Source organism: Pieris brassicae, chromosome 10 (assembly GCF_905147105.1).
Source record: "Pieris brassicae chromosome 10, ilPieBrab1.1, whole genome shotgun sequence".
NCBI lineage: Eukaryota > Metazoa > Arthropoda > Insecta > Lepidoptera > Pieridae > Pieris > Pieris brassicae.
In genome coordinates, this window is record NC_059674.1 from 9651606 (window position 1) to 9674505 (window position 22900).

At 33.6% G+C, this 22900-nt stretch overlaps 1 protein-coding gene across 3 annotated transcripts in view; it reads right to left on the reverse strand.

Moving 5' to 3' along the window:
* The window catches only part of LOC123714867 (probable E3 ubiquitin-protein ligase RNF144A), a 92679-nt gene that overhangs the window by 14381 nt on the left and 55398 nt on the right, over window positions 1-22900 (reverse strand). For all 3 annotated transcript variants that reach the window (XM_045669487.1, XM_045669486.1, XM_045669488.1), the window contains one exon: window positions 11750-11912. In XM_045669487.1, coding sequence (XP_045525443.1) covers window positions 11750-11912 — 163 coding nt within the window. The remainder of the gene's footprint in view (window positions 1-11749; window positions 11913-22900) is intronic.

Here is a 22900-nt window from a genome sequence, read left to right on the forward strand (position 1 = left end):
CACTGATGGCTCAAAAACAGGGTGTGGCTCAGGCGCTGGTATTTTCTCCTTTGATCTCAACATCAACATACACCTACCTCTGGGCACACAAAGCACAATCTTCCAATGTGAATGTGTCGCTCTAACCGAAGCAGCCAGAGCCGTACAGCGGATGGGAGTCAACGACTTTCACATTAAGCTCATATCGGACAGTGCATCCGTGCTGATGGCGCTCGGTAACGAAAACACAAACAGCAAACTAATACTGGAGTGTCACGAAGCACTGGAGGCAATAGCTCTAACAAATAGAGTTACCTTACAGTGGATTAAGGGACACAGTGGCTCTCTCGGCAACGACGCAGCCGACGAGCTTGCGAGAAGAGGCTCTGGTATGATACCTGCTGGCCCGCATCCGCTTCTCCCCTTGCCCTTCTCGCTAGTTCGAACCTGGATTCGCCAGAGATCCACTGTACTCCAGAATCAACGATGGTCGCGAAGTGTAGATTGCAAACAGTCCAAAATAGCTCTGCCGGCTGTGAACCCGCAACTTACTAAGCGACTTCTAAACCTGAACAGAACCAATCTCAAAACAATCATAGGGACAATCACGGGCCATTGTCTCCTTAACAAACATCTTTTCGTCCTAGGCGCAACAGACAGCCCCTTGTGCAGAGGCTGTTTCAGCGCAGAGGAATCAGTCACCCACGTAGTCCTGGAATGCGAGGCTGTGGCTAATCAACGTACAAAAATCCTCGGAACAGTGAGGTCGCTCCGCGAAGCCTGTGAAGTGCCCGGGAGACTTCTGTGCTTCTGGAAGGAGTTGGGCTGGCTAAATTAGCCAGGGCTTCTACGCACAACGGACCGACTACGTGTCTAAGTGCGGAAACTGAGTCCACCTACCTAAACCTAAACCTAAACCTAGAAGACTTCGTGGAGAGCGTACCAATTCCTTAAAGGTTGGCAACGCACTTGCAAAGATGGTGGTGTTGCAGGTGCCTATAGGCGGCGGTAAGTACTTAGCTGCTCGCTTCTTTTGTGATAAAAAAACCTTTTCTATCGCTATTTATCCCGAGATACCGGTACAGGATTTGTCAATCACGGGTGTGAGAATGTAACTATGGCGCGTATCGTCCAACTGTTATTGGTCAGCCGCTCTAGTCCAATCACAGACACGCGACACAATTCGTCATATCGTTTAACCATTCACAGTCACGAATCAAAATCACATATTACAATCATAAATTAGACAAATGAATAAAGATTGTATCAAGGAATTGGAAAGCAAATATGTTCAACTCGTGAGGTCATTAACCTTATTGTTTACCACGACACAAGGAAGTAGGAATTACTTGATAAGTTTTTATATGTCCATTAAAAACCCGTTAATACTAAAAATTATCTTATACAAAAATTATACTTTGTCACTAAGTTAAGATCCTAACCGTAACAGTTTTTATTTACAGATAGGCTAATTTACTATTTACTAATTAAAATTAAATGAAAATTAACTATTTTAAGTTTTAAAAATATAGTGTTATTCACTTAAGAGTTATCTCATCATCGCGTAAAATCGCGCCGTTTGTTCTTTCCAACTGTCGATATAAAGTAAAAAATATATAACTATAATAATTAATTCCTGTCTATATTTCGAAGGACTCAGAGTCGAGGTGTAATACTAAGTGAGTACCGTGTGTTGAAGACATTGCATTTGACATATGGGCGTCTAAGTTCCGACGTTGAGACTTACTCTAAGTATAAGAAAGAAATTATATTTTTTATCTTGAAATAATTGCCAAACAAGGTTTACATGACTTTTATGTCAAATAATTAATAAAATAAATAAATCAGGGGTACTACGACATTTTTAGGTTTGGGCCTCAGATTTCTGTATCTGTTTCATGATTATTGTTAAGATAATAAGTAGGTGGTCAGTCTCCTGTGCCTGACATACGTCGACTGTTTGGGTCTAAGGCGAGCCGGTTTCCTCGCGATGTCTTCCTTTACCGTTGGAATATTAAATATATCATAATGTGTACATATAACGAAATTCCATTGTCGCACAGCCGGGGATCTAACCTTCGACCTCAGGGATGAGAGACTCAACCCAACACTGCTCCAATCAAGTTATTAATTATAAGAATTATTAAATATTTCATATATATGTATACAATTTTGCAGAGCCAAAAACTTATAAACCAGAATCTTCAAACTGTATTAGTTGAATTCAGACTTGGTTTCTGACTCATACATTAGTGGTATGATATAAAAAAAATACCGTAGCACTGTGACTCCCTTACACTTACAATACCAGATTGTAAACGATGTTTAAAAGCAGGCACCAACACACCATCACTTATGTGTTAAATTCCTACCCCGACTTTTATTTATTTGAACAATTTTTAAAGCTCATAAACACATACAAAGAACGCAATACGCAGTTTAAATTTATTTAACGATGATACGATAAAATTTGCCAAAACCGACAAGGTCCAGACAAAATGTAAACATTACTCACAATAAAGAATTTATACTTGAAAGTTGCTTTAACTTTATATCCAGATTCTGGTCTCTTGTGCAAAAAATAAGCCTTGTTACGTATTTGGAGGCAATTTGATTATCTCTAATAAATTAATAAGAGTCTTAAGAATGCAACTGAGATACGAAATTAATTAGTTTATTTACGGAAATATAGGATAAAACATAATTTTAGCAAATCTTTTCCAAAATTAGGTAATATTACCTCAATAAACTATAATGCAATGTAATGTTAAACGTAAATTAATCAATAAAGCTTTTTATAAATTTGATGAATACTTATTTGATCCTTATCCTTGGGGACTGATTCGCTCCAACAATTTGTATGACTCTATCTTGGCGAATAAAAAGAGTGGCGGAAAGTTTCTTGCCAGTTCTTCTTACTACGCCCTTGACTTGGGAACTGGTAGTAAATGTAAATTTACAATTAATTTTACTTCTTTTTGACGTTCATAAGTGTACTTTTTTACCTATATGAACAAAAATATTTTGAGTTTGAGTTTCAATTAGCAAGTATTTCAAAATGATTGTAGCGTATCAATACGTCAATAAGTAGTCTTTTACTTATAATATTACTAGATATTCTGTTCCTTCACCCGCGTGGATTTCGAGTAACTTTGCCAGTGTTTTTGCGGCCAATGCTTAATCATTACTTTTAAGTCAATATACATACAACCACATGACCTAATACGTTTCTAATGATCCTATAATTGGGTTTTAGTTAGTAGTTTATTTTATCGTAACATATGCAGGGTACTTAGTTATATAATATCAAAATTTCATTTAATAACAAAAATCTGAATTTCGTGAATTTGTTTCTTTTCTAATAGGCATGTAGGTGATCAACCTTGTGCCTGACACACACCGTCTTTTTGTTAGCGGTTTCCTTACAATGTTCTTCACGATTCCAAAGTGTTTCCATCCAACACATAGTGTACATAATGTATATATTTCATAAAATAATTCACGTATTGACCTGTAAAGTGATAGGTAGATTTAGCGAAAGTTTTATCAGATGGTTAATAACAATGTATGCATAAGTTTATTTGTAACTAGATAAAATTATATGGCCTTGGGGCAAACTTTCTAAAACATTTTAAAGTAGACACGAATATTATAAGAAAGTCATGTTAAATTAGAGCTATAAAACGATATCAGATAGACGAGTTTAATTTAAAATCATTCCATGTAATTTCGAGGCCATGTTTAGCCTTTAACTTGTGTGTGGGATCTCACAACAGGGCTATCAAGAGCCTTCTTAATAGAACGCTCTACGGAAAATTAATGAATAAATTTCCAATCATAACAATTGAATAATATAAATGCCGAATTTGTATTTATGTAATAATTAACTTTTTGAATCTACTCTCTCGTATTCACCCCCACAACTTCGACGCCCGTCATACGATAACGTTTTTAAGACAAATTTTTGACGCGCACCGTGCTTTTTTTCTTTAAGTAGTTTATTAGCTTTTAGTGCTTTTACCACTTCGTTGGTATTTCATTCTTAGTCGTGCTGATTCCTTTCACGCAATCCTGTGTACCTCTCACTTGTCCATTGAAGTCACTTGCAGGCAACTCATCTGATGTTAAGTAATACCGCCCATGGAAACTGTCAATGCCAAAAGGCTCGCGAGTGCGTTGCCTTAGGAATTGGTACACTCTGTTCTTGAAGGACCCTAAGTCGAATTGGTCCGGTAATACTACAGTGGGCAGCTGGTTCCATATAGTGGTGCTGCGCGGCAAATGACCGACGGAGGTCGAAGTGTTACGGAACTTCTTAATCTACCTCAACCTCCGATGATGATGTATTGGTACACAGGCTAGCTTTAAATGCATAACAATAGCTCTTAACTTAGTCGTTTTAATTATACCAATCACATAAAATAATATATTTGTTATATAAACTTATTCATTCACATAGTATCTATAACTCGAGTTACGTCGAGATGATTGATGGCGGATTGTTCTTAATGATTTAATGGATCTATTTACATAATAGTTATATTTAAACAAGATTTATCGTAATTATACTTTAATTTTACGATTAACTGACGTCCGTTTTTATAACGTTAATCTATATTAGAAACTGTTAAATAAGTCATATATATATATATATATATAAGATACACTTTTACGTACAATTTTATATAGCCATGTATTCTTAAACTTCCCATACTTGGCCAAACTAATTCGGATGTCAATGTAATTCTATTGTAAATCTTCAATATCGTTCATGTATCTACTTCTTCGCAAAGTAGGTAAATACTTAATAAAAACATCGGGAGCGTTACACCTTTTTTTTTGTTTTACAATCGAATTGTGAATCTAATAGGAACACGACGTCAACTTTATCGGTCTAAGGCAAGCCGGTTTCGCATGATGTTTTCCTTCACTGTTCGAGCGAATGTTAAATACGCACATATACAAAGAGTTGATGCACAACCGGAGATGGAACCTACGACCTAAGGGATGAGCATCACACGCTGAAGACGCTAGGTCAACTGCTTAACATATGTACTGCCTAAACATAGTTTTATGTCTATTAAAAAAACTTAGCTTATATTGTGCAGCTCGGAAATACAACGACCAATATTTAAGCTTTGTTTAAACTATTACTAAATAAAAACTTAACCTCGAGTTAAGTTCGGTGGCGGATGAATATATGTTCAGATATATGTCTTTTTTTAATTTGCAAGAACTAAACATGTGTTCCCAAGTTTATATAATCTACTAGCGGACCCGACCGACGTTGTCCTGTCGTAACTATGAATATTGATTTCGAATTGGTATAATTAACTATAAATGATTTATTCTAATGTAATGATATACAACATTCTTTGTTTGTTTTTCTGGCGCGTATATAAATAGTATTGTTGGTATTCCGACATGGAAACAGGCGAAACATAACTGGCCATGTGGAAAACATGGATTTTCAAGATTAATGCCACCAACAATTAGCGACTGTAATTATTTTATATGTATTTTATCAATATAATAACTCCTATCGAAGCATATGTTTAAAACGATATTAATTTTTCTTACATCCTCTTTGACGATATTTGCAGCACGCATTCTGTCAATGTTATATCAAACGCCATAAGGTTACATGAAAGTAGTTTGAATTGTAAAATCACTATGCACTAAAAAAATATTGCCGTCGTAACTAGTCTGATTACTTAATATGGTGGTTAAGTATACTTATTTTCCGCGAAATTTTCTTTCTTAAGAACCTTCTCCTGACAATAACAAACACAACAAAAAAAGAATTAGCGAAATCGGTCCAACCGTTAACGCGTGATGGATGACCAAGGGAAAGAGAGATTCATTTATATATATATAGATAAAGTAATATTATTGTTCATGTTGACACAAGTAATGTGAAAATAATAAAACTGGACACCGAGCCTATTGGTTACACGTTAAGCTACGAAAGAGATTGAGATTTTTCTTATATACAACGTAGGTATATAAAGTGAATAAAATTATAATATAAAGAATATTACACATATAGTATCTCACATAAGACACGTGTGAATAGATTACAAAACCCTTTAGGTGTTAAGAGGTAATATTTTGAAACACGAAGCGAATACCGAGCTGCCTCAGGGGAAATTATTGGCACAACGCACTGCAGTAGGTTTTTAAATTTTAAACATCTTGGTAAATGAAAGTAAAGACCGTATTTAACGATGCTTTTATTGCGTAACAACGATAAAACTAATAAAAAATCAGGTTTCATTTTGGTTAAATCAATTATATTTCTTATGTTTAGAAAGAAATAACTTCTTAGCCTTACTAAGTTATTCTTGGGGGTTTTAGGGTATGATTCACTAGAACTTCGTAGGGATTTAGCTATGATCAAATTTGGTTTAAGCATAATAACGACATGAAGAGCGCATACTTGCTGGGAGAGATTATGAGACTACGTTCCGTACAATTATCACCGCTGCCAGAAACATAACCTTTTTGCTGTGCATTCGACTCCAGAACCAGACTCCAGCGTCAACACGCTCCCATCCCCCCTTACTCTTGTAGCTTAATGGATTTGAGGGTATACTTGGAGAGGATTAATGGATAGCAAAACTTTTCCGTGGATTTTGTAAAGGTGGCTTAATTGTATTGTAGTTTTATAACTAAAAAAAACTTTGATGTGTGGACATAAAACCGGACTATCTAGAGCCGTTTTTTGTGCCACATCTCTTATAAACTCTTTATGTAACAAACATTTTTAATATAATTAGTTCAATTGTTCACTTTAGAAACTTAAATGATTATTAGGAAGAAATTACTAGAAAAAATTCAACGAAACACAGTCAGTAAATGTTCAAATTATAAAGTAAACAACTAAAATACAAAATCCAAATAGTAATAAGAAATTTTTAATACCCTCAACAATTTAATTGCAACTCTGTAGAGTGTAACCCCATGTCGGGAAAGACTGATCTGGAACCTTCTAAGAACGACGGGAAAATTAATTTAAAAAAAATCCAATCATGACAATTGAGGAGACGGTAGATCAGCAGTGTGATAAAATCAAATCATTTCAGAAATGAATTCATGATAACCTTGTACTTATGAAAAAAAAGACATTTAAAGATTTACTAGCAGTTCTCAAATTAAGGGCATTGTTCAAGAAGAACTTTACTTAAAGTAAAACAATATATGTTATGAAAATTTTAATAGTTTTAAACAACATTACCAAAAGCGGAAAGATATATTTAATGGATTTTTTAGATTCTGGAATATAGTTTTACATTTAATTCGAATAGTGTTCGGGTGTTAACCTCATAACGAGAGGGCTGGGCTGTTTGCCTACACGCGACCCATCGTTTGACTTACCTTGATCGTAAATGTTTAATTAAGTAAAAATTGATTGCAAGATTAAAGTAATTGGACGAAATTTGGTAACAACTTTTATGGAACCTACGTAACCTACGAAGGTAACCTCTGGCTTGGCCTTAGAAATTATTAATGTTATGTTTTGTTAATATAATTTGATAAATTAAATACAAGATGTATAATGACTACAAGCAGTGTTCCAGTGGCTTCAGCATGCTCCACATCCATAGTGCGTAAGTGTATTTTCACCTCATTAAAAAAAACGGCTTCAACATGCGACTCTCATCCCTGACGTCGGAGGTTCGATCTGGCTGTGCACCAATGGACTTTCTGTCTATGTGCGCATTTAACGCTCGCTCGATCGACGAAGGGAAACTGCATCACTTAAATACAAAAATCGACGCCATGTGTCAAACACGCCGATCACCTACTTGTTTGTCTAATGATAAATAAAACGGATGCAACCTGAGGCAGACCTGAAGATCCATACAGCGCACTGGGCACTATAGCGCCACTGAATTGAAGAGTCCTATAATTTCACTTCTAAATATATCGACATCCAGAATACAGTGATCTATTACCACGTAAAAAATCACGTCAAATAAATCAATTATAAAATCAAAATCATCTCCTTTTATTTTTGAAGACAGTTATAAAGAGCGTTTAGTACCACAGAACAAAAAATCGCGAAACAATAACTGCAAGTTATTAGTCGCCAAAACACCACTCCAATTGCGTACGACTGATTGTTTAGAATTTAAAAAATTGCATAACACGTTAGCACATGCCAATGGCATATTGCATACAATTATCGCGTAACGCTCTAGTTACTTTAACCATTTACATGGTTATCTATAGGATATTTCATTAAATATAACGTTCAAACAAAGGTGTCTTTTACTAGATAAAAAAGGTTTCTCTTTATCAATGACTGTACCTAAAACGCGTTCTAGAATTGTCAAAGGTGAGCAATACTTGTTATAAACAGCAATCTTTGACATTTTATCTGGGGGCACGGCAATCGCAAGCAAAAAAGCGGTACGGCGGACCTTTTCTTAAAGCTGTTAAGGCCATATTCGACTTCGAGTAGTTGCGGATAAAATTGGCAGCCTGTATTCATTTAAAACATATATGATTTGTAATATTGATATGGTCAATATAAGATGTTAGGCTAGCTAAATACGTAATAACTCAAGACATAAGCTTCTTTAAGTAGGGACTGAATGAATTAACCAACTTGGTACTACATGAATCTCACTTAGTAAATAAATCTCACTAAGTAAATATTCGTATGATATCTCTAACCTGTATTTATTCAGATACGAATCTCAAAACTTAATTAAATTAATTTTATCTTTATCAAGGAGATAGTAATTTATCTGCAATCAAAATATCATTTATTCATGTATGAAACTTAATATACAATTACAAACATCATCTGCCAATTCTCAAATCAAGGTCTTAGAACTAGAAGAAATTGCAATAAACTCTCCAACTCTCTTATAAATAGCTAGGGATATTAACAAAATGTTTGTAAGTCTGCAACCATAATGCTCCTCATAACATAGATCAGTAAATTATTGCAATTAAATAAAAATAATGAACTATTGAATAAGAAGACATTAATGATTCGTCGATCATAAAGGGACCGTGAAACGTCGGGGTCTACCACCATTGGTCAATTCCTAGTCAAAACTATAACATAAACAAAATTTTAAAAATTAAATAATTATTTGTAAGCTGTTCCGTGTTTTTTGGTAGGATGTAAGGAACTTGATATTTTCCTATTAATTCATATATGTCATACCGAAGACCAGATATGGTAATCCCGTCTAAGCAATACGTTGTCGGTGGAAGCTTTGTCCCCTGAAGTAGAATGCCCAGGGCGACAGCTGAGAGGAAAATACTAATATTTTGGAAGCTTTACACACTTACAAATTGGGCGCAAATAATTACGTATTAACAACATCAATAGGTACAAAACAAATTGTATATTTACACGTACAGTTTTCAAAATTTTATTAAAGATGATCTCACACCTTCGCAGTAATTTGTTTGTATGAAGTCATAATTATTTTATTAAACTTCAAAAATAATTATCATCTTTCAAGTGCTAATTATGTTAATAATGTTTAAAAATAACTCTATTATTAATAAAAAAATTATAAACGTAAAAAATATATCGTCTAAATACGGGAATTCGATAAACAAAGAGGTTTTATTCAATTTGCGAACTAGTATTTCTCTTAAAAGCCGTTTCAAAACCCATCTTAATTTACAATTAAAAACGTGTTCTGCTAATTGCTCAAACTCTGTGACCTCCTGTAGCCTCACCAGAAACAAAACGTAAAATCGAATACGACTCGTAATAGAAAAATCACGATATTTATACAAAAAGAGAACAAGAAGTGAAAAAACCTAAAACAAATGAATCGTTCGAATATAATACGCGTGAACAATACAAATCTACTCGTCTACTCTTCCTGACTTGCCGAGTAATTTTATTACAACAGGGGGCACACAGGCAGCAAACTCACTTGATGTTAAGTAATACCGCCGCCCATGGACACTCACTGGCAGAGGGCTCGCCGAGTGTGTTTTAAAAACTGGTACGCTCTTTTCTTAAAGGATAAAAAATAATTTAAAACAACTGTTAATGTCCTAATCCTTGTATCTTTCTTCTTCATTATAGCAACAGGTATGTCATGTTTTGTTTTGTTTTGCTCTGCTCTGTATCACATTTTTTATTAGTGAAACTTTTTGTGGATACATCCAATGTGTTTATTTTATGTCTTATTTTTAACTTTTTTTTATTGTATAGATGTATCTGTTTTGTTTTCAAATAAATAAAAGACCCTAAGTCGAATTGGTTCGTAAATACTTTAGTGGGCAGCTGGTTCCACAAAGTGGTGGTGCGCGGCAAATACTGCATAACGTTCAGTTGTTCCGAATTCCTTAATTATGTTAGGGACACATGGACCGGCAATGCTTACAAACAGTAGAGATTTAAAGGAAAATGTAAAGCTAAGTGGATAGAGGCAGCATTTAAATACCGTCCGTAATAGCAAGGCTATGCCCGAGCGAAGAGAGAGGACTTTCAGAGAGGTTCAGAGTCGTATGAAGCCACGAGGCCAAAGATTTATTGCCCCACCCCGAATGCACCTCGAAAATCTTTACGAACGGATAGTGTAACAACTTCAAATAAGAAATCAAACCAGGTTTGCTGCCTGCTAGGAGACCAGGTGGTTCGACATCCCATGGAATAAAATCCCAGCCAATTAAAGTATATACATGTCTATAATAAAGTGTCTATATAATATGAAATATTATAATATGTTATATTATAAAGAGACTTATTGATCAATTTTATTCTTCCTCATAAGTCTCATCCGGTATTATTCAACGGAATATTATGATGACAATTTATCATCACATTCACTTTCACTTGTGTAACCGTATATTTTTAACAGCTAACAAAAACAATATCTATACTAGGATAATAAGGTTTCTGTTTGAGGTTTAATTTGAAGAACCTCTGATTCGAAAAACTTTTGTGTGGCCTATAATAAATGCGACCTAATTACCGCGAGGACAGAGCACAGCTAATATTGATGCATATATTATATTATATTGTATATTATATATATATAGATTATAATTATATTTATATAGATTAAACGTTTCATACATAATTATTTTAACATTTAACTAATGATCAAAAGGGATAATTATCACCTTCACTAGCGTAAAACCCCACAAGGGGTGCAATAATTGGAGTAGTCAATCGATATAGCCTCCACGTGTTGAGCTTTTGTAAGCTTTACTGCAACTCAAGTTATGAATAGATTAAAATTGTTTTATTGACGACAGTTAAAATGTCTTTGAAGTTAAAAATACACGTGAAGCCGTAAACCGTTTATAGATAAGAAGGAATTTTCCGCCGTGATTCGAATCCACTTCCTTCGCCTACTGCTTAATATATAATTGATGCACTGAACTGTACAACTTATACAGACACAATTTGTGCATATTACCACAGACTACAAATCTTAGTAATATAGTTTTTTAAATGACGTCCTTTATTGACTAGTTGACGTCGAGTAGAAAACGGCTTGCGTAGAAGGAATAAACCTTCGTTAGGAAGTGGATTGGTATTGCGGAAGTGTTCCTACATCTGGCACAAGACTGACGGCCAACCTTCAATAATGGAGAGGCACCGAAAGATATAAAATTAAAAATATATAGCGTTATAGCGAGACTTTCAGTCCATAAACAGTATAGTTTATATGTGAATACTTATTACTATTGATTGAAACTTACGTTATAAGGTGCTCTGTATATCCAAAATAAACAAATACAATGTTAGATTTCGTAACGGCATAATGTCACTTACCATGATTAATCCGGAACTTAATATGTTTCTCCAGGAGATTGCTATTAACAAGTTTCGATATCTCGTCGATAGATAGCGCTGCGCTGGTGCTGCACCTTGCGTCGGGACATGACACCTCATACGCGCCGTTACATACCTCGAACTCCACGTATGACTTCATACACTGTAATTAGAAAACAAACATTACCTTCCCTTTTGTATTTTAATCCTGTATCAAGGTTTTATACTACTACGACTTATAATATTTTTATATAACTTACTAGCTGCCCCCGCGAACTTCGTTTCTCCTTAATGTGGTTTTAGATAGCCTTAATACCGTGACACGAAAGAATAATTTCACTGTATCAAATTCAAATTATAGTGACGATATCACTATAATTTGAATTTGATTTACACTTCGGTCTAAGTAACAGGGGGTTGGCTTCGACATCGAAAGTATCGACATCTGTTAGAATCTTTTGGAGTTAAATGATGACTATCAATCAATTATAAACAAATAATTTGCAATAAAATAAAATTGCGACTATAATTAAAGATGTAAGCTATCCTATCTCTTAAGTTGGACCAGACTGCTCACGGTGTGCCAATTTAATTTAAAATCGGTTAAGTAGTTTAGGAGTCCATCGCGAACAAATATCGTGACAGGAGATTTATATATATTAACATTAGCTTCCAATACTATTTAGAAGAAAAAAATAAAAACAAAAGGTCAACGTCAAACAAAACATCACGCCACCATGATACGCTGTCATCAAAGTCCATCGACGAAAAAACTTTGCAGGTGTATTTGGCTTAGTCGAGATGCCTTAACACTAGTGTATGTAGAAAGTCCAAAACTAAATTTGTATAAAACGATAGTTCGTGTGGGCTAATTTCGGGGTCCACTTCTCCCATCTCCCAAGTCTCAAAAGGCAAGCTGTTGTAAAGAGTAATTTATATTTTTTAGACTGTATTTCGTTCTGATATGAGGTGTTATGCCGGTTACGCGTGGTGAAGTTAAATTTAATGCTTGATTATATTTAGTTCTTTTTTTATTTTAATACATGTTGTGTGTGTGTGTTCATTAATTCATATTATGATCATATTTCCTTCCAACAATACAGACTATAGCCACTAAAATCCATCATATCGCTAATTATATTGGCTCCATCAATAACTGTTCAAGTCGCATTGAATAATCAGTATCTTTGTCATAACATCCGGTATAATATTTATAATGGAAAGAAATATAACCAACCGTTTGTTATAAAATTAGGCCAATATATATATATATATATATATATATATATATTAACACAAGATATTAATATGAATATATTGTAGCTGGCAGCTTTTCAAAAGAGTGGCAGAGATATTCTAACCAGTTCCTCTCGTCAGTTCTACGCTCTTGATAAGAGAACTGGCAGTAAGTAATTGACGTTTATAAGTTAATTACTGTTATTTTGCTTCTCTATTCAGAAAACTATTTTTACACTGGTCTTAAGCTAATGTTTTCAATGCTTGCATGTCAATGTCCACGAAACTTCCTACTCAATCAAGCACCTCTTTACTCAGGCCTAATCGCTTATCGCAGCTCAAAACATATGACAGTTCACGTTTGTCACGTCATACACAAAGTCGATTTTAAAATTTCTTATTCCATAACTGTCTTTATCTATATATCTAAAAATGAATTCCTATTTCCCTGCGTGACGCCGTGACCGGCTGGACCGATTTCGCTAATTCTTTTTTTGTTGTGTTTGTTATTGTCAGGAGGAGGTTCTTATCAAAGAAAAAATAAGAAAATTGCGCGGAAAATTATAATATTCAAAAATACTTTTGTTACGATGGAAAATTTGTTTTTCAGAACATTACGCCTTTAGGCGTTGGACATAACATTGACCGAATGCTTGCTGCAATATCGTCAAAGTGTATGTAAGAAAAATGAATATAGTTTAAAATAAATGCTTCGATCGGAGTTATTATTTTAATAAAATACATATGAAATAATTATAGCCGCTAATTGTTTGTGGCATTAATCTTGAAAATCCATGTTTTTCACATGGCCAGTTATATATATACGCCTATTATATACGCGCCAAAAAAACAAACAAAAAATGTTGTTTATAATAAAGCATTAGAATAATAAAAACTTCGTTTCTAAAATATTTTTTAGTTATTACACCAATTCGAAATTAATATTCATAGTTAAGACAGGACAACCTCTGTCGGGTCCACTAGTTCATTATAAAAATATATTACAACTTGCAAGGTTCGGGAAGCTTCTTAAGTAAAAAATAACTGTCAGGGTTCTCAGCTCTTCCATAACAAACTTAATAATTAATTTCAAAGTAATCAAATGTTTTAGTTTCTTTTCGATTACGTATCTATGCTTACCTATAACGTACAACTCCACGGAGATCGTACAGCTTGAGGTTTGGAAATGCCGCACTGTTAGTACTATTTGATAAGCGCTAATAATAACGTTCACAGATTTTAATTAGCAAGTTAATTTAAATTCGTTTCTGCAATTGTTTTGGTCAGTAATAAACACTTATTTATAAAGATTTAAATTTAGCAATGTTTACGACACATCAGCGCTGTAGGATATCAGATATTTCTCATATTGGATTGCGAACTCGAAATTCAACTTCACTAGTTCAAGATAAGCGGAAATGGGTCAATTCAGGTAGGAAAATAGGCTTGACGAGTATTCCTCTTGCCTCTATTGAAGTAGAACTTGTATTCGTATCAAGGTATTTCTTTAAACATACACGGAATAGGGAGGCTTTTATTTATTTATATAATAGGGGGCAAGAGGCTCACCTGATGTTAAGTGATACCGCTACCCACGGACACATTGCCAGAAGGCTATTATGACTAAACGATCATACTTCATAAATATATAGGTTTCCGCAAAGTGTAATTAGTACACTTTCAACTCTTTTAAAAACCAGTTGGATTCTTTAAAACCGAAAATACTCGCGCATCAGCTTAATAAGCTGCTAGTGTGACACATAATAATAATATATAACGCAATGTTCAATATTCCAGACATTTTGGAGCCAACACGCATCGCTAGAAACGTTGGCAAGCGGACGGATGGGATGTCGTTGATTCATTCTGAAGAGTAGACGGGCTTTGCGCACTGTGGACGCCCTCGGCCCTATCCAGGGGTTATGGGAAATCAAGTAAATATGCTAAAAAGTATTTAATAACAATATTTCTTATTTGTATTAATGACACATAATTATTGTATCTACATCTTTCAACCGTTTTTGCTTAACTTTCCCCGGGTTACTCGGCTAGTTGCAAAATAACTCTTATCATGCCATATCGCAATAACATCAAACAAGCTCCGAGCCCTACCCGCAAAACAAATACGCCCGTAATTAGCCAAATTAAACCCCATCAGCCTCTGAAGTATATAGAATAACAACATAATTTTAACACATACCCTCACTTTCACACCATCACATTGTATAATATATAAATAATTATCACTTAGTTAAATTGAATAATTTTTATTGTAGTATTGTCTTTTGTTACCATAGCTTTTACACATTAAGAAAAACACTTTTTGAACGGATTGAAGCTATGTATTATTATTAAAAACTTACAATTATTTAGATAATTTTAAATTTTACCTTTAAAATTATGTAAATAATTGTAAGGTTTTAATAATAATACAAAGCTTCAATCCGTCCAAAAAGTGTTTTTCCTAATTTTTATTGTTTTTTCCCTTTTGTAAATGTTTGACCTTTTTGTATATATGTACTCCATTTGGATATATCTTTTGTATCATTGTTTTTTTGTTACATATAATTTATGTTAGTTGTATGATTACGACATAAATAAATAAACAGTATTTGTTAGAATTGTCATAATATTGATAGAACCACATTGATACCTTGTGGATATTGTGTACAAAAATGTATGTAAAATACAGTCGTTATTAGTATTGTCTTTTGTTGACATGGCTTTTACACATTAAGAAAACACTTTTTAAACGGATTTAAGCTATGTATGCAGTATATTATTATTATAAACTTATAATTATTTACATATTTTTATTTCTCTATTATGTTAAGTCATACTCCTTGCCACTTTCTTATTTGTTTTCTAACGATGGTAGGTAATCAATCTAAAGACAGCTTTATCACGTATCGATCTTTTCCTAAAAAAAGAATTACACAGAGTAGTGCAAATATCTTATAATCTGTGGTTTAGAGTAATGTTAGCTAACCGCTTTAAGCTGTTTCGGTTTAAGTGTCTGTCAGCCTTGCATTTTATGTTGATAATAAAATTCACTACTGACCGCCATTGCCATAACTCATTTTATTTACTTGTTTTAATTAAATATTGTATGCAGGTTGTAAGTTCTAATCTTTTATCAAGGTACTTCATTAATTTAACACGAAAACGCGATTGATTACAGTCAAAACCGTTTACGACGACATCGTTTAGAACAGACCAGTTATATTGAATCTATTGTAAAAGGTACTTAATGACAACGTCATCGGCTGTTACGACTATCGGTTTTTACGACCAAATATGAGTAGTCCATTCGATGACGTTATAACAGATTTTGACTGTATTCTGGAATGCGGGCTAATTATGGACTATTTAAGACATGCCCACATCACGTAAATATCCTCCTAATGAAAATATCATTATAACAAGATACACATAGCGATAGTATCTTTTAAGTATTATGAACGAAGATTTTCATGTCATCGTTTCCATTACATATATTACTTTGCGCTCACTCAGACGGAATGACCGCGATAATGTCTTCGCAAATTGTGGGAAACAACATTCGCCGGGGTGAATTCTCCCCATTTGATTTTTACTACATCCTGTTCTTTAAATTACGAACACGTTCTACTTCCGGTATGTGTTTCACGTACTTGAATTTAGATTTAAATACTGTACTTTCAATTCTTGAAAGTACATTAGTGTGCATTAGTGTGTGCAAGAATTGCGCGTAAGCAACACGTCTACGGATCCGATCAAAAGGTAATTAAGGTGAGTACGCGAGCTCAAAGGGATCCAGACATAGGGAAACATGACTGCCGTATAACAAAAACGTTGATCTAAAAAATCAAATGACGTTCAGTTATTTAGAAGCAAACCCATTGCGGTGACGTGGCCAGATGTTAAGTGCGTGGTTCAAAATAGAACGAGATGGCACACCACTATGGATACCCTAAGCCCCGACAAAAATGTATTGGAATTACATACTTATTAAAGACATATGTAACGCTTATAGAGTGGCAATGGGCATATCACTCAACATCAAGTCACCTAAATCTTACCTTTACCAACAAATATAAACATGACATCGTTATAAAAACCTTTAAAAAAATAACATTAATTAAGTTCCCGAAGTGAATTAAAGATACAATGATACCTACACTAATTAAAAAAAGTTCGTGCGCACAAAGTACACATGTCAGAAGTGAAACTTCTTTGTAAATTAATTATTACTAAGGTAAAAGGTCCAATAGATGATCATGTACCAGTATATGATCACTACATGTATTTATATATCTATATTCACAATGTTTACACACTGTATACGTTCTAATGATAATATAAATAAATAAAAAAATCTGCGTTAATTTTATTTACTGAACAAGACGTTATGCGACAGAATTACCATCTAAAGTTCTAATATGTAACTACTAAACGAATACATCAACCATTAGCGTGTAGTTTTTCTCGATTTCCCTTTCTCACTCCCTCTCAATTGGTCTCAATCGCTCTCTCCCTTTTCTTCGACAAAAACGCTACACATCTTCGTGACGTTTCCGTCAAAATTTTACCCTCATGCGCCTAAAGAAGTTTCACTTCATAGAAATATAAAAAATATATCTAGATCTACAAACTAAGAATATAGCAAGCAACTGTTGTGAACTCAGTTAGTCTACAAACAAATACTTAGGTCTACTCCGATAGAAATTCTGTTTATTATTTGTATTGCTCGCGTGGGTGGCGCTTCGCTAACCAAGTTGGAGTGGGCGCGCGGTACATCCAAAAGCCTCCAACCAGACCCAGTCCCTCATATCCAGATTATGAACCCGACCCGTTTAACTATACGTTATCTATGAATAAAAGTTCAGACATGGTTCAGAAACAGAAATGATAAATTACAAAATGTTATTAAAAGATTAACATCGTACCAAAAATTGAAAAGTTATGAAAAATTCCATTCCGACTTCGAAATCATTAATTTTATTGCCACGAATAAATTTTCCGCAAAAAATTGAACGAAATGCTCGGGAAATACTTAATGCATTCTTAATTACAAACAAATCATTCGCAGACAATATTGTTCGTCATAGGTATTTCCTAAGATATGACCTTTTTAGGTTTGAGGCCTCCGATTTCTGTATCTAATATATATCTATAATCCCGAAGCGTAACATGACGAGATTAAGCGGCAGAAGTAACAAAAAAGTCGGTAAAAGCTAAAAGAATTATGTAATATCCCGACAGAAGAGACACTAACTGTCTCTCTTTCTGTATTCTTATATATATATATATAATTCTCGTGTCACAATGTTCGATCCCATACTCCTCCGAAACGGCTCAAGCGATGCTTATGAATTTTTATATGCATATTCAGTATCTATATTTCAAACCCCTAAGTGATTTCTTTGATAAACAACCTTATCTGAGCGTCAAATAAATGCAAACAGCGTTTTATTATTTTAAACATCCGTGTACTAAGATAACTTGGAACAGTTGAAAGGCGACGAAATTTTTCATTTGCCTAATATATCGTACGGAAAGAAATTAAAAATATAAAAAAAAACGATTATATCGTAATTTTTATTACTGATAGTCATGATTCTCTCACTCTATGCATTTCTTTGAATTCTAGAAAGTATACTATGGTGAGGATTCTGAACAATTGTTCGGGTTTCACACCGTACGAGCCGTATCAATTCAAAATATATAAAAAAAACATCGCTGAGATGGCTGGACGTCTTTCATAGTCCGTCATAAGTCACTTTCTTCTGCGAACTAGCGAACTGTGGAACCGAATCCCGGTGGGGGTCTTCCCTGAGAGATATGAACAACTATTCAAAGTTAGTGCGTACTCGTCCATTTAAAATGGGTATCCATGGGCTACGATGACTTTTTTTTGTTTCCGCGTATATTTTCAAAAGATATAAACGATAAAGATTTCAAGTCGTAAATGTTTTGTTGAGATATCCCATGCAAGGTTTTAAAAATAGCTTTATTTAATTCCTTTTATTACGCAAAAAAGCAAAAAAGGTTATAAAGTTATCTAATTAATAAATGTGGTTATAAACATATCGGATTTTATTACGTCTTATTATTAGTCTTTGGTATTATGGTTTTAATCATTTTTTTAACAGATCCGGAATATAACCGCAATTTAACCACAGATCATTTAATCGACAATAAAAAAGAATAACTACAGAATCCGGCTTAAGCATATGTATTATCAAAGGCCAATAGATCAATTAAAATTAACCAGTTGAAAAATAAATAACTAAGTGTACAGATACATTAACATATGTTGCTAAGCGCAAAATTCTAAGACGGCTGGGCCTATTCGAGTATTTTTTTATTTATTCCTTCCTTCCTTATTAACTCTGAGGATGGTTTTTATGAAGATATAAGTTGGAAAAACCTAAAAATGAGGTTTCTCCGGAGAAGCGAATAATCTCTATTAGATCTCTATCAGAAATATTCCATATGTAGGTATATATGTTAGCTACTAAAAAAATGTGTGCTTGTACTAGTGTAGATGTAAGAAGTGAAACTTCTTTATGACCTTATTTTTCGAAAAATGATCTACTATATGCAACTTTATAGAAATTAGATTAGATAGAAAATAGAAATTAGATAGTGACAGTAAATTTTTACCAACGCCGATAAGGAAGTTTCACTTCAAAAAATCATATTAAGGCTAAACGAGGTTCGCGGGAGCTGTTTTTAAATATAATCAAATCTACATTTATAATATTAGAAGTTCCTTTGATCCAATTTAAATCATCAATCCTGTTGGTTTAGAACAAATAGGCAAAAAGAGAACCGTGGTGAGGTAAATTACTTTTTTTGTTACGTCACTATAATATTACTTGTTATGATAAAATTTATAGTTAAAAAATGACGCGTAGCTAAAAGAACTATGTAATATCCTGACAGAATAGACACTAACTATCTCTTTCTGTATTATTTTTTATTATATATCTCTACATAATATATAAAATTCTCGTGTCACAATGTTTATTCCCATACTCCTCCGAAGTATGCTTTCCGATGCTTATGAATTTTTATACGCATATTCAGTATCTATCTTTCAAACCCCTAAGTGATAAGGGGTGGCCACCTCAAATTTTTTTTAGACATTTTTTACTTTTTCATACAGCATACAAAAATACATACAACCCTTACTTGTCACCCCTCTATGATCAACCCCTATTTTTTATTACTTAGGTTATTTTTATTTAAATGAAAAAAATGCTTTCTGGAAATAATAAATAAATAATAAACGAACGATTTGCCACCGGGTCGCTAGTAAATAAGGTCCTTAGGAATCCTTGCCGATTCTTCGAGTACTAGGGCGACAGAAATATATTGGAGCTCGCGTTCGATCACTTCGGTTCGCGTGTACGTATTTCGAACTAAGGCTAAATAAAACTGACGTAATCCAAGGCTGTGTGCGATTCGAATATGAATGTGAGCGGAACGCTAGCAACCACCTTGCTTATTCTACAGTCCTGGTACTAAGGTAAGTGGCGGTTAATTTAAAGACAATTAAAAAGTTAATTGTATTTTTTGATAGTTAACGAGTTTTCTTATCAGTAATTGAAGGTTTTTATCACTGAACGCGGTTTTAATCAAAATCCATATTCATCCAGTGTTTTTATGCTTATTTAGGTAACGTCTACGGCGGCTAATCGTAAATAATTTATTTTTAGTTAGATACATTTTTAGTATATTTTTAAATAAAACACTATACCCAAAAACACACTAAGTACAATAAAATAATTCAATATTTGTCTTGATATCAGCAATTATAACTAAAGGAGTTTCCATATATTTCTCAAAATTATACCGTTACAGAAAACATATTTGTATGTGACTTACAAATATACTTCCTTATAACAACACAGATAAAGTACTCGTTCATCTCTTTCTGTCAAATTCTGTTTACGCGATAATGAAAAAAGAAAGATGACTTAGTTACTACTACTACTAACTACTTTAAACTTCTACGCCAAATGACAAGTCACATGGAAACCTATGGAGGTTGTTAGACAAAACGACTGGCTATTATCAGCAATTTGCATCTTTAACTTGACTATATGTATTCTGTGGAATTTTTCTACAATAGTTCTCGAAAGAGAGTGTCTTTACATGAATTACAATCTAGCCTATACAATAATTATGGCTAATAAGTAACATTATACTGACTTAATTTTCTACAATACTAGTGAATAGCTTAAACTAAGGTTATGTTGTTAAAAGTCTTAGTGTTTTATAATGTTTTGACACTATATTCGTGTGTGATACGCATTTGCACTTATTTTCACTACACTAGCTTTATTAACTCGAAAGGTTAGTTCTCTTTTGGCGTCTTGTTCCTGTATCAAGAAGTTGGATTGCTTCCGTATTCACATGGTTAAGTAGCCTGTTTGAGTGAGCTAAGGCAAACCATTTCGCTGTTTTAGGACTGTATCCACATTAAGATTGGATACTTTCATTTTTAAAACAAAAACGTTCTTACTTAGTATCAAGCGCTTAGATTCAGAGACGTCTCTTTCTGTCAAATTGTGTTTACGCGGTAATGAAACGAGACAGGTGACAAGGTCGTTTAATTGGACTGATTTATATTTTATGAATGATTAAATAGGCAAAAATTCTGACTAAAATGTCTCAAACACATAAACCGATTACATGTGTCAGAGACAGAAAGTCGATCACCTACTTGTCTATAAAGTAAAAATTATCGAAGAAATAGATGCAATACAGACCAAAACCCCCCGGGATTGTAGCGCCACTGGATTATAATTACACACAATCATAATCTATATATATATATAAATGAATCCCTATTTCCCTCGGTCAAAGCATCACGCGTGAACGGCTGGACCGATTTCGCTAATTCTTTTTTTGTTGTGTTTGTTATTGTCAGGAGGAGGTTCTTATCAAAGAAAAAATAAGAAAATTGCGCGGAAAATATAATATTTAAAAATACTTTTGTTACGATAGCAAATTTGTTTTTTTAAGAACATTACGCCTTTTTTCATGTAACCTTAATGGCGTTTGACATAAGATTGACCGAATGCTTGCTGCAATATCGTCAAAGAGGATGTAAGAAAAATGAATATAGTTTAAAATAAATACTTCGAACGGAGTTATTATTTTGATAAAATACATATGAAATAATTATAGCCGCTAATTGTTTGTGGCATTAATTTTGAAAATCCATGTTTTTCACATGGCCAGTTATATATACGCCTATTATATACGCGCCAAAAAAACAAACAAAAAATGTTGTTTATCATAAAGCATTAGAATAACAAAAACTTCGTTTCTTAAATATTTTTTAGTTATTACACCAATTCGAAATTAATATTCATAGTTAAGACAAGACAACCTCTGTCGGGTCCGCTAGGAGTATATAATTTCTTAGAAATATTCCATGAAAAGGCCAATCCTATCCAAGTTCCTTTCGTAGATCCCTTTTGTTATTATCGTCCCTTATACTTTTTATATATGTTTCAATTGCTTTTCTTTGCTTATATTAGCTTTGTCTAAATATCTTATAAAGATTTTCTCATATAAAAAAAAACCAACTGTCAATATAAACCCGAGCCATTGTTGTTCTTATCTGACGTCACTTGGCGTGACCACAATATCAATGATTGCTTTCATCAACTGCATAATAACTACTAAATAAACTTCGATTCGAGTTTATTATTCCTCTTAGCATGTACATGTTTTTGCATGACCACCATTTTACATAAAAAGGTTATGTTAGAAAATATTATAAATAAAACCATCGTGATTGATGATATACAAGACATTTTTCTAATTGGTGATATTAAATCGCAAATTAGAAAAATACCTCGCTGTAATTACTTAGAAACTAATATTTTAGACATAATTATACATTATAAGACA